This window comes from Oncorhynchus nerka, linkage group LG2 (genome assembly GCF_034236695.1).
Source record: "Oncorhynchus nerka isolate Pitt River linkage group LG2, Oner_Uvic_2.0, whole genome shotgun sequence".
Lineage (NCBI taxonomy): Eukaryota > Metazoa > Chordata > Actinopteri > Salmoniformes > Salmonidae > Oncorhynchus > Oncorhynchus nerka.
The window spans coordinates 48,495,287-48,508,298 of NC_088397.1; the positions used below are offsets into that span (position 1 = coordinate 48,495,287).

The 13,012-nt window shown below is 42.0% G+C and overlaps 2 protein-coding genes across 4 annotated transcripts in view; one reads left to right on the forward strand and one right to left on the reverse strand.

Moving 5' to 3' along the window:
* LOC115136689 (forkhead box protein J3-like) overlaps positions 1–5,723 on the reverse strand; it is an 86,526-nt gene extending 80,803 nt beyond the window's left edge. The window contains exons 1-2 of one of the 2 annotated variants that reach the window (XM_029672360.2): positions 5,594–5,723; positions 4,729–4,973 (exon numbers count right to left, since the gene is read on the reverse strand). The gene's annotated coding sequence lies outside the window, so the exon portion shown is untranslated. Of the gene's footprint in view, positions 1–4,728; positions 4,974–5,593 lie in introns of those variants that run through there. The other variant, XM_065027146.1, reaches the window with a different exon arrangement.
* Positions 5,724–9,224: 3,501 nt separating this feature from the next.
* Positions 9,225–11,599, forward strand: ppcs (phosphopantothenoylcysteine synthetase). Of its 2 annotated transcripts, none has more exons than XM_029686959.2 (4): positions 9,225–9,312; positions 10,405–10,938; positions 11,027–11,130; positions 11,217–11,599. In XM_029686959.2, exons 2-4 carry the CDS (start codon positions 10,407–10,409, stop codon positions 11,538–11,540), a joined length of 960 nt encoding a protein of 319 aa, XP_029542819.1. In that variant the 5' UTR covers positions 9,225–9,312; positions 10,405–10,406; the 3' UTR covers positions 11,541–11,599. The 2 variants fall into 2 exon arrangements, with proteins under 2 accessions (XP_029542819.1, XP_029542824.1); XM_029686964.2 differs by lacking the exon at positions 9,225–9,312 and adding an exon at positions 9,351–9,514.
* Positions 11,600–13,012: the final 1,413 nt, after the last annotated feature.

Below are 13,012 nucleotides of genomic sequence, written 5' to 3' on the forward strand. Positions count from 1 at the left end.
TCATTTTCCAGTTGTAGGTGATTCTACAAAAACCATAGATTAATATCTTTCTGAATTTATGTTTTGTATCATGTGAGATACAGTGCATTAGGAAAGTATTCAGACCCCTTAACTTTCTCCACTTTGTTACTTTACAGGCTTATTCTAATGATTTAAATAGTCCCCCCCCTCAATCTAAACACAATACCCCATCATGACAAAGCAAAAACTGGTTTTAAAATGTGCTTATTTTTTTTACTGCAATATTCAGACCCTTTACTCAGTACCTTGTTGAAGCACCTTTGGCAGCGATTACAGCCTAGAGTTTTCTCGGGGCTCCCGAGTGGGGCAGCAGTCTAAGGCACTGCATCTCAGTGCTGAGGAGTCACTACAGACACCCTGATTTGAATCCAGGCTGTATCACAACAGGCCATGATTGGGAGTCCCATAGGGCGTTGTTGTAAATAAGAATTTGTTCTTAACTGACTAGCCTGGACAAATAAAAGGTTAAATACAAAAATGCTACAAGCTTGGCACACCTGTATTTGGGAAATTTCTCCCATTCTCCTCTGAAGCCCTGTCAGGTTGGATGGTGAGCGTCTCTGCACAGCTGTTTTTAAGGTTTCTCCAGAGATGTTCGATCGGGTTCAAGTTCGAGCTCTGGCTGGGCCAATCAAGGACATTCAGAGACTTGTCCCAAAGCCACTCCTGTGTTGTCTTGGCTGTGTGCTTATGGTTGTTGTCCTGTTGAGGTCCTTAGTGCTCTGGACAGGTTCTCTCTGTACATCTCTCCCTCGATCCGGACTAGTCTCCCAATCCCTGAGAAACATCCTCACAACATGAGGCTACCACCATGCCTTCACCGTAGGGATGGTGTCAGATTTCCTCCAGACGTGACACTTGGCATTCAGGCAAAATAGTTCAATCTTGGTTTCATCAGACCAGAGAATCTTGTTTCTCATGGTTGGAGAGTCTCTAGGTACCTTTCGACAAAACTCCAAGCTGGCTGTCAGATGCCTTTTACTGAGGAGTGGGTTCTGTCTGGCCACTACCATAAAGGCCTGATTTGTGGAGTGCTGCAGAGATGGGAGAACCTTCCAGAAGGACAACTCTCTGTCAGAGTTACCATTGGCTTCTTGGTCACCTCCCTGACCAAGGCCCTACTCCCCCAATTGCTCAGTTTGTCTGGGGCGGCCAGCTCTAAAAAGAGTCTTGGTGGTTCCAAACTTCTTCCATTGAAGAATGATGAGGCCATTGTGTTGTTAGGGACCTTCAATGCTGCAGAAATGTTTTGGCACCCTTCCCCAGATCTGTGCCAGGACACAATCTTGTCTGGGAGCTCTTCGACCTCATGGCTTGGTTCTTGCTCTGACATGCACTGTCAACTGTGGGACTTTATATAGACTGGTGTGTGCATTTCTAAATCATGTCCAATCAAGTTGTAGAAACATCAAGGATGTTCAATGGAAACAGGATGCACCTCAGGTAATTTTTTGAGGCTCATAGCAAAGGGTCTGAATTAGAGGTCGACCGATTAATCGGAATGGCCGATTAATTAGGGCCGGTTTCAGGTTTTCATAACAATTTTTTTTTGTTTTTACACGACCTACCTCTGGGTTAACTGCCTCGTTCAGGGGCAGAACGACAGATTTTCACCTTGTCAGCTCGGGGGACCCGATCTTGCAACCTTACAGTTAACTAGTCCAACGCAATAACGACCTGCCTCTCTCTCGTTGCACTCCACAAGGAAACTGCCTGTTACGCAAATGCAGTAAGCCAAGGTAAGTTTCTAGCTAGCATTAAACTTATCTTATAAAAACAATCAATCATAATCACTAGTTAACTACACATGGTTGATGATATTACTAGATATTATCTAGCTTGTCCTGCGTTGCATATAATCTGACTGAGCATACAAGTATCTGACTGAGCGGTGGTAGGCAGAAGCAGGCACGTAAACATTCAGTCAAACAGCACTCTCGTGCGTTTTGCCAGCAGCTCTTCGTTGTGAGTCAAGCATTGCGCTGTTTAGGACTTCAAGCCTATCAACTCCCGAGATCAGGCTGGTGTAACCGAAGTGAAATGGCTGGATAATTAGCACGCGCTACTCGCTCTGAGCCTTGGGGTGGTTGTTTCCCTTGCTCTGCATGGGTAACGCTGCTTCGATGTGGTGGCTGTTGTCGTTGTGTTGCTGGTTCGAGCCCAGGGAGGAGCGAGGAGAGGGACGGAAGCTATACTGTTACACTGGCAACACTAAAGTGTCTATAAGAACATCCAATAGTCAACGGTTAATTAAATACAAATGGTAGAGGGAAATAGTCCTATAATTCCTATGATAACTACAACCTTAAACTTCTTACCTGGGAATATTGAAGACTCATGTTAAAAGGAACCACCAGCTTTCATATGTTCTCATGTTCCGAGCAAGGAACGTTAACGTTAGCTTTCTTACATAGCATATATTGTACTTTTACTTTCTTCTCCAACACTTTGTTTTTGCATTATTTAAACTAAATTTAATATGTTTCATTATTTACTTGAGGCTAAATTGATTTTATTGATGTATTATACAGTATTAAGTTAAAATAAGTGTTCATTCAGTATTGTTGTAATTGTCATTATTACAAATAAAAACAAATGGCCGATTAATCAGTATCGGCTTTTTTGGTCCTCCAATAATCGGTATCGGCGTTGAAAAATCATAATCGGTCGACCTCTAGTCTGAATCCTTATGTAAATAAGGTATCCGTTTTTTATTTTTGAATCAATTAGCAAACAATTCTAAAAACATGTTTTGCTTCATCATTATGGGGTATTGTATCTTGATTGAGGAAAATAAGTACTCGATTCCATATTAAAGTTATGACTAACATAACAAAACGTGGAAAAAGTCAAGGGGTCTGAATACTTTCCAAATGCACTGAATACCTCTTACATGTGTGCAGAACTTTGTTTTTAGTCACATTGTATGACAAGCTGTCATCTACTACGTGACTGCAGCCGTGATGCATTGAAACAACTAGTTTCTGCCAGGGTTTGGAACCGGTTCAGGGAAAATAAGTACATTTTCAGAGCAACGGAAACAGGACCAGGAACGAAAGTGATTTCTAGTGTTCCAGAACAGAATCGTCATTTTCAAATCTTGAGAACTGGTTAATGACGTTATTTTTAGTGTTTAATATTTTTTTCAAAAATATTGTCTATTAGTTATCTAATTCGGTGAAGTTATAGTGCTAGTAATAGCCCAAATACATTCCAATTCCGTCATGATGTTCAGAGCTTCAAGCCAATCCCCCTATATGTCTGACCCTCTCCCCAGTTACATCTAGCTCCTGTAATTATCTGACCAATCAAAACATGTAAACAACTATCTTACGCGTTGCTGCTCTATTGGCCCTAATCGGAGTAAATTAATGAGCTAAAAGTAAAAACGATGTTGATTTCACACAACAACAAAAATATATATTTACGTAAACTATATATATGAACCGTAACTTTTCGGGGGTTCGAACTGGTTCAGAACTTTATTTTTTACCTCAACAGAAATAAAAATTATTTGAAAAATAAATACAAAATTCTGCTCACAACAGAACTATTTTAAAATAATTTCGGTTCCAACACCTGGCTCCTGCAAAGATGCTGGGAAATGCCATATGTGCATAAGCTACGATGGCGAGGAACATCCTCACGCAATACAACAACAAAAATATTATCCGAGTTTTCGCTGGGTTTTGTATATCGACTTGTAACTGGAAATGAAAAAATATATACTTTTTTTTCACGGAATCGAGAACGAAATAAATATCGCAAAGAACAGCTAAATTGATCAAATCTATGGCGGTGGTTTGTATGGTGCTTTCATGTAACGCCCAGTATGGACACCAACAATATGTGGTTATGTCACATTATCAGGCGTACAATCTGTAGCTAACAAATCAGGAGTTGGTGTTACATCCCTGGTTCTGGAGTCATCGGTTGTGCAAGTCAGAACTACTATAACCTGAATCAACTGATCAACAAAGCCTTGCTCTCAAGTGCTTTTTTTCCCCCTTAAATTCTTCACTTCAGGTAGCCAAACTAGCCAGTGACATTTTGACAATGCATACATTTTTGATGAGCTAGTTAAAGTAGACGCTTAAGACCATTGATTATCATCCATATCTCGGGAAATCCCACAAAGTCAGACAACATTAAATTGACAGACGTAACGCATTCCAACAGCTGATGAAGGACCAAACGTACCAGCCAGTCAAGCTGGCTAGCTCGAGTTAGCTAAATACAGTGTGCGCACAGTGTGACCCATTCCCAAATTAGCTAACGATAGCAACTTAGCTTGGATAAATGTTGCTAAAATGGCTAACCTTTTAGCAACACACCTTGTCAAAGAATGGTCGGGCTTCTTTTCAATATGGCTAGTTAGCTAAAGATATGGAAAAACGAATGCTACCGTGGCGTTAGCTGTCAAAGTTGTTCAGTTGTCAATGGTGCTAACTGTCAAGTTCGAGAGTTATAAGCTAGCTACCTACGCATTGTGATCAAGCATGCTAGTTATCGTGTTAGGAAACGAGCTACCTGGATCGTTACGAATGATGTCCCTATACACCCCGTCCCAGCAAAAATAAAACTATCAAGGCCTGATTGCTGAATTCAATCCCCAGAACTTCAGTACAGCTCACTTCCCCCATGAAAGTCGTCCATTTCATGGGCCTCAGTTCAACTACCATTCCCATGTTCTTACAGCTCACTTACCCTGGGTATGTCAGGTCGTTACCTTGGTCCAGGGCAGTATTGAAGTATCTGCCCCTCCCCTTTCACCTCTTCTTCAACAAGAAAGTCCCTCAGGTGCCTATGCTCTTGGAGTTTGTCCTAGGTAAGACCCGTTGAACTCTCGCCAGTGTCGTCCCTCTTCGGCTTCTCTGCCTTTTCCCGTTCGCCTTTCTCTCGAGTCCAGTCTCGACAGCCAACATCCGGGACTCTGTCGTTTTCTACACAGGCTACAACAAAAAAAAATACCCGGAACTACTTTCAATACAATTCAGAGAACGACGCAAATTACAAACTGCACTGGCTACATTACTGCACTCGGCGATGTACACAGCCACAAAAACTAGTCCTCTACTTCACTGTCCCCCCTCTCTCCCTGCCTCTGCTAGAACTACGTTCACAATAATAATAACAACACATATTTACTCAATAATTATAATTACAACAACATACGTGATTTAAAAAATGTTGTTTCTTAGCTTATTAATACTCGCACTACAGTACCACTCGAGGTTATATTTATCAGCAAGACATTATTAATTTAGCTATTTTCTTGACTTTCTTTAGATCTATTACACTGTTAGACGCATCCTGTCAGCTACATGGAGCATTATCTTAATAATGTTCATGAAACACGAGAACGACACAAATTACAAACTGCACTTGGAGATGTACACAGCCACAAAAACTAGTCCCCTACTTCACTGTCCTCTCTCTTCTTCAACTACTTTAATAAAAACAACAATAGTAATAACTGTAGTAAGAATAACAATAAGAATAACAACACATATTTACTCAATCATTGTAATAACAACTAAATACAAAAAAAGTTGTTTCTATGTGTTCTTACGCCTCGATCACTCCAGCAGTGCCTTGTATTTTGGTACACCAGAAGAAGTATATTCATTTCCAGTGGAACTCTGCATTAGCCATACTGCATTGCGTTGTAGAGGCTGTTGCAGTGCGTTCTTTGTGGTGCCTACGTTGAATATATCGAAGGTATGCATCGAATTGTATGCATAGATCGATGGCTTGGCGGAAATGGTAGCATGTGAAAGCTGAAATTTTGTTGCACACATATCCAAATGATGTTGCGTACCATTTTGCGTAAAAATACTGTAGGTGTGTTCGAGGTGTTAGCTCTTCATAATCTTATTACAGGAGTTACTATAGTACTACTAGAGGTCATATTTATTTGGAAGAAATGAATTATTTTGCTATTTTATTTACTTTAGATATTTTGCACTGTTTTTAGAAGCATCCTGTCAGCTAGGATCTTAATAATGTTCATCTTCATGAGACATGCATTGACATTTCGGTCAATTCATCATACCTTGCTGGACTCAAAAACGTCTAATCTGAGCTAGTCTGGTTCAGTATCATTTCAGTTTCCTCATCCAGTTTTTAGTGAGGCAACAGCACCTCCAGTGGATTAACATTGAAAATGCTTCACTTGCGCCGCAAACAGGTTGCGATTCATATTTCTTCCTGTCCAAATACACATGACCAAAAGTATGTGGACACCTGCTCGCCGAATATCTCATTCCAAAATCATTAATAGAATATAACTTTATTGTCCATCCAGGATGGACATTTTTCCTTGGCATCACCTTAATTAAAGTAATCACGTACATTCTCACATCATACACATTTAAACCAATCAGCCCATCATGTTGCATACACTAACAACATAGAGGACATTAATACATTCACTCCCAACCGACCACTGTCCCAACTGCACTAGATAGATAAGTACATATACCGATACAATGTACTTTGCATTTAGTAGTCCAACAGCACAAGGAACGAGTGAATGTTTGAACACGTTTTTCTTGGCCATGTGTAACGGGTGTGAAACGGATAGTTTAGCGGTGCGCGCTAAATAGCGTTTCAATCGGTGACGTCACTTGCTCTGAGACCTTGAAGTAGTAGTTCCCCTTGCTCTGCAAGGGCCGCGGCTTTTGTGGAGCGATGGGTAACGATGCTTCGTGGGTGACTGTTGTTGATGTGTGCAGAGGGTATGGGCGAGGGGACGGTCTAAAGTTATACTGTTTACACATGGGCATTCTGAAGCACCAGCCAGAGGGAAGCCTCAAACTGAGGGTGGGAGGGGTCGCCAACAACAGCCAGTGCCTTCTTTTTGGTTGCCTTGTGGAACAGAATTCTCAAATGTGCATGTGGTCGACCAATTACTTTGCTGGCTGTGTTTCCTATTCTGGTCAGTTTCCTTTTGCTCCTCACACTCAGATTACCATAGCAGACTGTCATATTGAACGTGAGGGTGCCCTCCACCAAGCTGCAGTACACCCTCTCCAAAGCATCCTGGCTGACCTCAAACCCCTTTCATTTCCTGATTAAGAACAGGCGTTGGCTTGCTTAATTTTTTTTTTTACAACTGCAGTCTGCATTATCTGTAAAACTTAGCTTGTTATCAATTTGTGTCCCTCGGTATTTAAAACCCTCAACCACCTCCAATGGTTGGTCGTTCAGAGAGAGTGGTTGGGACATTGGCAAGTTGTTGCCCTTGATGATCAGCTCCTTTGTCTTTTCCACATTGATGTGGAGGCCACTTGACCGACACCATTCTTGAAGGTTGTTGGTCTGTTTAAAATAGCTGTCCCCATCTGATGTAGCATCTTTAAAAAAAGAGTCCTACCAGAGCCATGTCATCCGCGTACTTTAAAAGGCTCACATTGTTTCCTCGGCTCTTCTTCTCGTTAGTGTAGATAGAGAACTACAACAGTGAAAGGACATACCCCTGTGTTCAGGGTCAGTACATCAGAGAGGGCCCCATTCATGAGGACCCTCTGTGGGCGGTCAGTTAAAAAGTCCTTGATCCAACCTGCGAGTCCTTCGTTGACATTCAGGTACAGTAGTCGTTTCAGCAGTGTGTATTTGCATTGTATTGAACGCTGGACTAAAATCAATAAATAAAATGTGATGATATGATTTAGCATGTTGAAGGTGACTAGCCACCATGTTCACCAAGGTCAGGGTAGCAGCCTCAGTCCCCCTTTGTGCACGGGAGCATTGTCGTGCTGAAACAGGATAGGGCCTTCCCCAAACTTTTGCAGCAAAGTTGGAAGCACAGAATCATCTAGAATGTAATTGCATGCTGTAGCATTAAGATTTCCCTTCACTGGAGCTAAGGGGCCTAGCCCGAACCACGAAAAAGAGCCCCAGACCATTATCCTGGCATCCACCAAACCCAGTTCATCATACCCACCCCCAAAAATACTAACCTTCCCTGTTATTGTAATGGTAAGAGGTCAGCATGTCTTGGGGGTATGATAACTGTGCGTCTGTAGCTTTCTCACTCATCATTATTCACGATTCATTCAGGACTATCCGTAATCACCGTAGCGTCCATATTAATATAGAAGTGTTTAGAAACATATCCTATTCTTATTTACAATAAAAGTGACTCAAAAATGATAATACATTTTTTTTACAATTTTTACCATTAATTTCTATTGGGCACAAAATCAGCTGAAACACATCCAAAACAAATAGCAATTGCATCCAACAAGTTTGTAGCGTCACAAACTGTAATTGCTGTACTTTCTGAACAGTTCCCCCGATATGGATGAAAATAGCCTCAAATTAAAGCTTAAAGTCTGCATTTTAACCTCTTAGTTATTGTATCATTTCAAATCCAAAGTGCTGGAGCACAGACAAAACAACAAAACATTTGTCACTGTCCCTTTTGGAGCTCACTGAAAGCGGATATAGCCTCTTTTTCTTCTTCGATGGGGTTTAACGGCGCTTGGCATCCAATATTAATGGTGCATTACCGCCACCAGCTGGGCGGGGTATTGAATGAGAAAATACAAATCCATTGCGTGAAAGACTGCAAAACAACGCCAAACAAAATACAGAAATTGACACTTCGACAAACAATATCCATCCCACTTATTCAATCACAACACATTCATCTCTGTGCTATTATCTTCACCCGACTCACTAGCAGTTTCAAACAAAACCTCAGTTTCCACTATCTTCTCCTATATGTTGCTTTCAGGACTGCAGCATCTGCCAAGAGATGTGGACTTGTAGGTAGTGCACTTGTCCTGTCGCTGATTTTTAGCTCAGGTGTTCCCCCTGAATCACTTCATTGCTGGCAGCGGAGTGGTAATCCTGCAGTCTCCGAATTTGTTTGAAGTTTGCCTTATGTGTATAGCCTTTCTAAGGAAGCTTACTACAACCCCTGCCAGGTCTGGACCTTCATGGGACAGGAGGTTGTTTGCCTGTGACTAAAAGTATCTAGGAAAAGGGCCACTGAATCACTACGTGGGTTATTATTATATCGGAAAAAATGGTTTAAGTGTGATAAATAACTGAAACACAATGTATAGGCTAGCCCCTACATTCCCTTTGTTGTTGGAATCATTTGTAATGCAGTCACCTGCCAATTCAACCTCCACGACGTTAGGCGGCGACATAATTCCCGAGTTCTTTACATTCCAATGAATGTAGCTAATCGAAGAAGACATCACGCCAGACAGCATCCGGAAGTCGCCCGGTACATCTCAATCATCAGCTACGTTTTTCCCTCGGTGCCTTTTAAAAGTAAGGAATGTTTCTATGAATGAATAAGATTCATATGAATATTAAGCTAATTCACTGATAACTGCAACATTAGCCGAATGATCTTAGGTGCGTGTTCCATGCCAATGAACTTCCTTGTAATAGCAGCTAGTGTGAACCGCATTTTCTAAGGCATAACGTTAACTGCTGTAAAGTGCAGTAAAGTTGTAGCTAGTAGACAAAGGTGAGTCTAACATACTTACGTATCATAGAGGCAAACCAGATACTCTTTCAAATAATCAACCAGTGACTACTGTTCGTCCCCTCAAAAGTTTGTCAAGGTCACAAGTATCCTTATTCCTACCAAAAACGTACATTATCTAAGAGATTGATGGCTTGGCTCCTCTCCACGACTTTAACGGTGCACGGCCATTTCTTGGTTGTTAAAATTCGAATAGTTCCCCTAATTTCAGTTTGTGACAACAACAAAAAACAGGTATAGTGTTGAGAATCATTGTTCTATCTAAACCGCTGTGAAATATCTTGTCCATAACCAAAAATATAGCATTTTCAGCAGTGTAAAGCTGGTATACAAAACCAAAAGACGCAAAAACGAAACATTAAAATGTGAAGCATAGAAATAACACAAAACAGTTCTACCGCTTCTTAGACTTGCTTTCGATGAGAAATATAGATCTAAAACTCACATTTTGTATGTAAATCTGGTTTGGTCACCCAAAAAGTTACATATTGCAGCTTTAAACCAAATTATATACTGGGTGGTTTGAGCCCTGAATGCTGAGCGGCTGACAGCCGTGGTATATCAGACTGTATACCACAGGTATGACAACATTTATTTTGACAGCTATAATTACGTTGTTAACTAGTTTATAATAGCAATAAGGCACCTTGGAGGTTTGTGGTATACGGCCAATATACCATGGCTAAGGGCTGTATCCAGGCACTCCATGTTGTGCATAAGAACATCCCTTAGCCGTGGTATATTGGCCATATACCCCCCCCCCCCCATATTGCTTAATTACATACTCTGCAATGCATGTTAGGTTTCACATTCCTTTTCAATGTAATATTTGTCTTGTAAGCTGATGTTCCCCCCTCTCCTCGGCCAACCAGGCATGGCAGACCCCAGGACCCTCACTGCAGAAGGGAAGCTGTCTGAAGAGTTTGCTGTTCCCTCCCATGTAGAGGAGGTCAAAGGGCAGATGGCAGCTTTTGCTGTGCAGCACAGGGCTGCAGGGCACAGGGTAGTGCTTATCACCTCAGGAGGCACCAAAGTCCCCCTGGAGTCCCGCACCGTCCGCTTCCTGGATAACTTCAGCAGTGGCCGGCGCGGAGCCTCCTCGGCAGAGTACTTCCTTGAGTCAGGCTATGCTGTGATCTTCCTGCACAGACACCGTTCCTTATATCCTTTCACACGCCTCTACTCTGGGATTAATCTGCTGGACAGCCTACAGCTGGAGAGTGGAAAGGGGGGTTCGGTCTCTGACCAAGTCGTGGTCAACCAGCAGGCACTTCCCAACATTGCCAAAATCCTGATGCGTTACCAGGCGGTGAAAAAGGCAGGGCTTCTTCTGCCTGTGGAGTTCAGCACCCTGTCCGAGTACCTGCACCTCCTCAAAGCAGCAGCACAGGCACTCAGCCCCATAGGTAGGTACTGACATTCAACTAGTGGTAGCAGGGCTTGTTAAAGATGTGCAGGGATAACTAACATGCGCTCTATGTTCATTCCACTCAGGGTCCAATGCTATGTTTTATTTGGCTGCAGCAGTGTCGGATTTCTACATCCCAGCGTCTGACATGCCAGAGCACAAGATCCAGTCTTCCAATGGACCACTTCAGGTGAGTAAAGAAAGCCATCAAATACAACGGCACATGCTCTTTTTTAGAGATCCACTGTTAAGTCAAGATTTTTTCCTGTCCTGTAGATCAGTATGAAGATGGTCCCTAAGATGTTGTCGCCGCTGGTGAAGGACTGGGCCCCTCAAGCATTTGTGATTTCCTTCAAGCTGGAAACAGACCCATCCATCCTGCTGGACAGAGCTCGGCGGGCTCTGGCCACCTATCGGCACCAGGCTGTGGTAGCCAATGTACTGGACACCAGACGAGGTTATGTAGTGGTGGTGACCCCTGACACTCAGGCCGAGCTGGTACTCACAGATGAGGAAGCAAGCAGAGATGTAGAGATTGAGGACAGGATTGTCAGTAATCTGACTGCAGCTCACAGCCAATTCATAACCCAACAAGGCTGAGACCCCAGTTAACCATGCTAGGGCTTTCCCCAACTAAATAAACATTTTGTTGACCGAAAGTTATTTTGACCAGTTCATTGATTGAAATTTGTAAGTGTATTTTTCCATATATAGACATACCTTGTGTTTTAATAAATTCAACTATAGGCATTGATCTTCTGACGCTTTAAACTTAGTTTGATATAAGACGTGCCTCAAGAGGGCACCAGAGATCTAGATAACCAGAAGGAAACAAAATAGCCTACATAAAAACATTGCAGCCTGCAGGTAGAAAATAACCTGATAAAATTAAATATTCTATAAATCACTGGCTACACATGGCCTGTCTGCAACTATTTTGAAACATTGTATCTATTGAGTTGGGTCTAGCCCAAAGCTTGCACTAGCAAAGTTGCAAAATTGTATAAAATATTGTGGGCCTACAGACACAGCTGTAGGCTATTTGCACTAGGATAAGAAGCAGTGCTGGACTTGGGCAGGAGCTCACCGGAGCAGAGTACAGGCACCTCATTTTTTTCTACTGCTTGAGCTTCTGTTCCTCTTATATATTAGCTTAAGAATTGTGGCGCTCCTGCACCTCAATATAAACAGTACCAGAACCTACACTACCGTTCAAAAGTTGTCACTTAGAAACGTCCTTGTTTTTTAAAGAAAAGCACCTTTTTTGTCCATTAAAATAACATTGATCAGACATACGTTGCAAATTACTTCTAGCTGGAAAGGTCAGATTTCTTTAAATGGGTGTAGAGACCCATTATCAGCAACCACCTGTGTTCCAATGGCACGTTGTGTTAGCTAATCCAAGTTTATAATTTTAAAAGGCTAATTGATCATTAGAAAACCCTTTGCAATCATGTTAGCACAGCTTAAAACTGTTGTCCTGATGAAAGCAATAAAACTGGCCTTTAGACTAGTTGAGTACCTGGAGCGTCAGCATTTGTGGGTTCGATTACAGGCTCAAAATGGCCAGAAACAACGAACTTTCTTCTGAAACTCGTCAGTCTATTTTTGTTCTGAGAAATGAAGGCTATTCCATGCAAGAAACTGAAGAGCTCATACAGCACTGTGTACTACTCCCTTCACAGAAAAGCGCAATCTGGCTCTAACCAGAATATAAAGAGTGGGAGGCCCTGGTGCACAACTGAGCAAGAGGACAAGTACATTAATGTCTAGTTTGAGAAACAGACACATCACAAGTCCTCAACTAGCAACTTCATTAAATAGTACCCGCAAAACACCAGCCACAACGTTATCAGTGTAGCCGGAAACTGCAATTTTTTAAATAACATTATGGAATATCTACATCAACAGTGAAGAGGCTGGGATGCTGGCCGTTTAGGCAGGGTGGCAAAGAAAAAGCCATATCTCAGACTGGGCAATAAAAAAATGAAAGAATAAGATGGGCAAAATAACAGACACTGGAAAAGAGTAACTCTGTCTAGAAGGCCAGCATCCTGGAGTAGCCTCTTCAC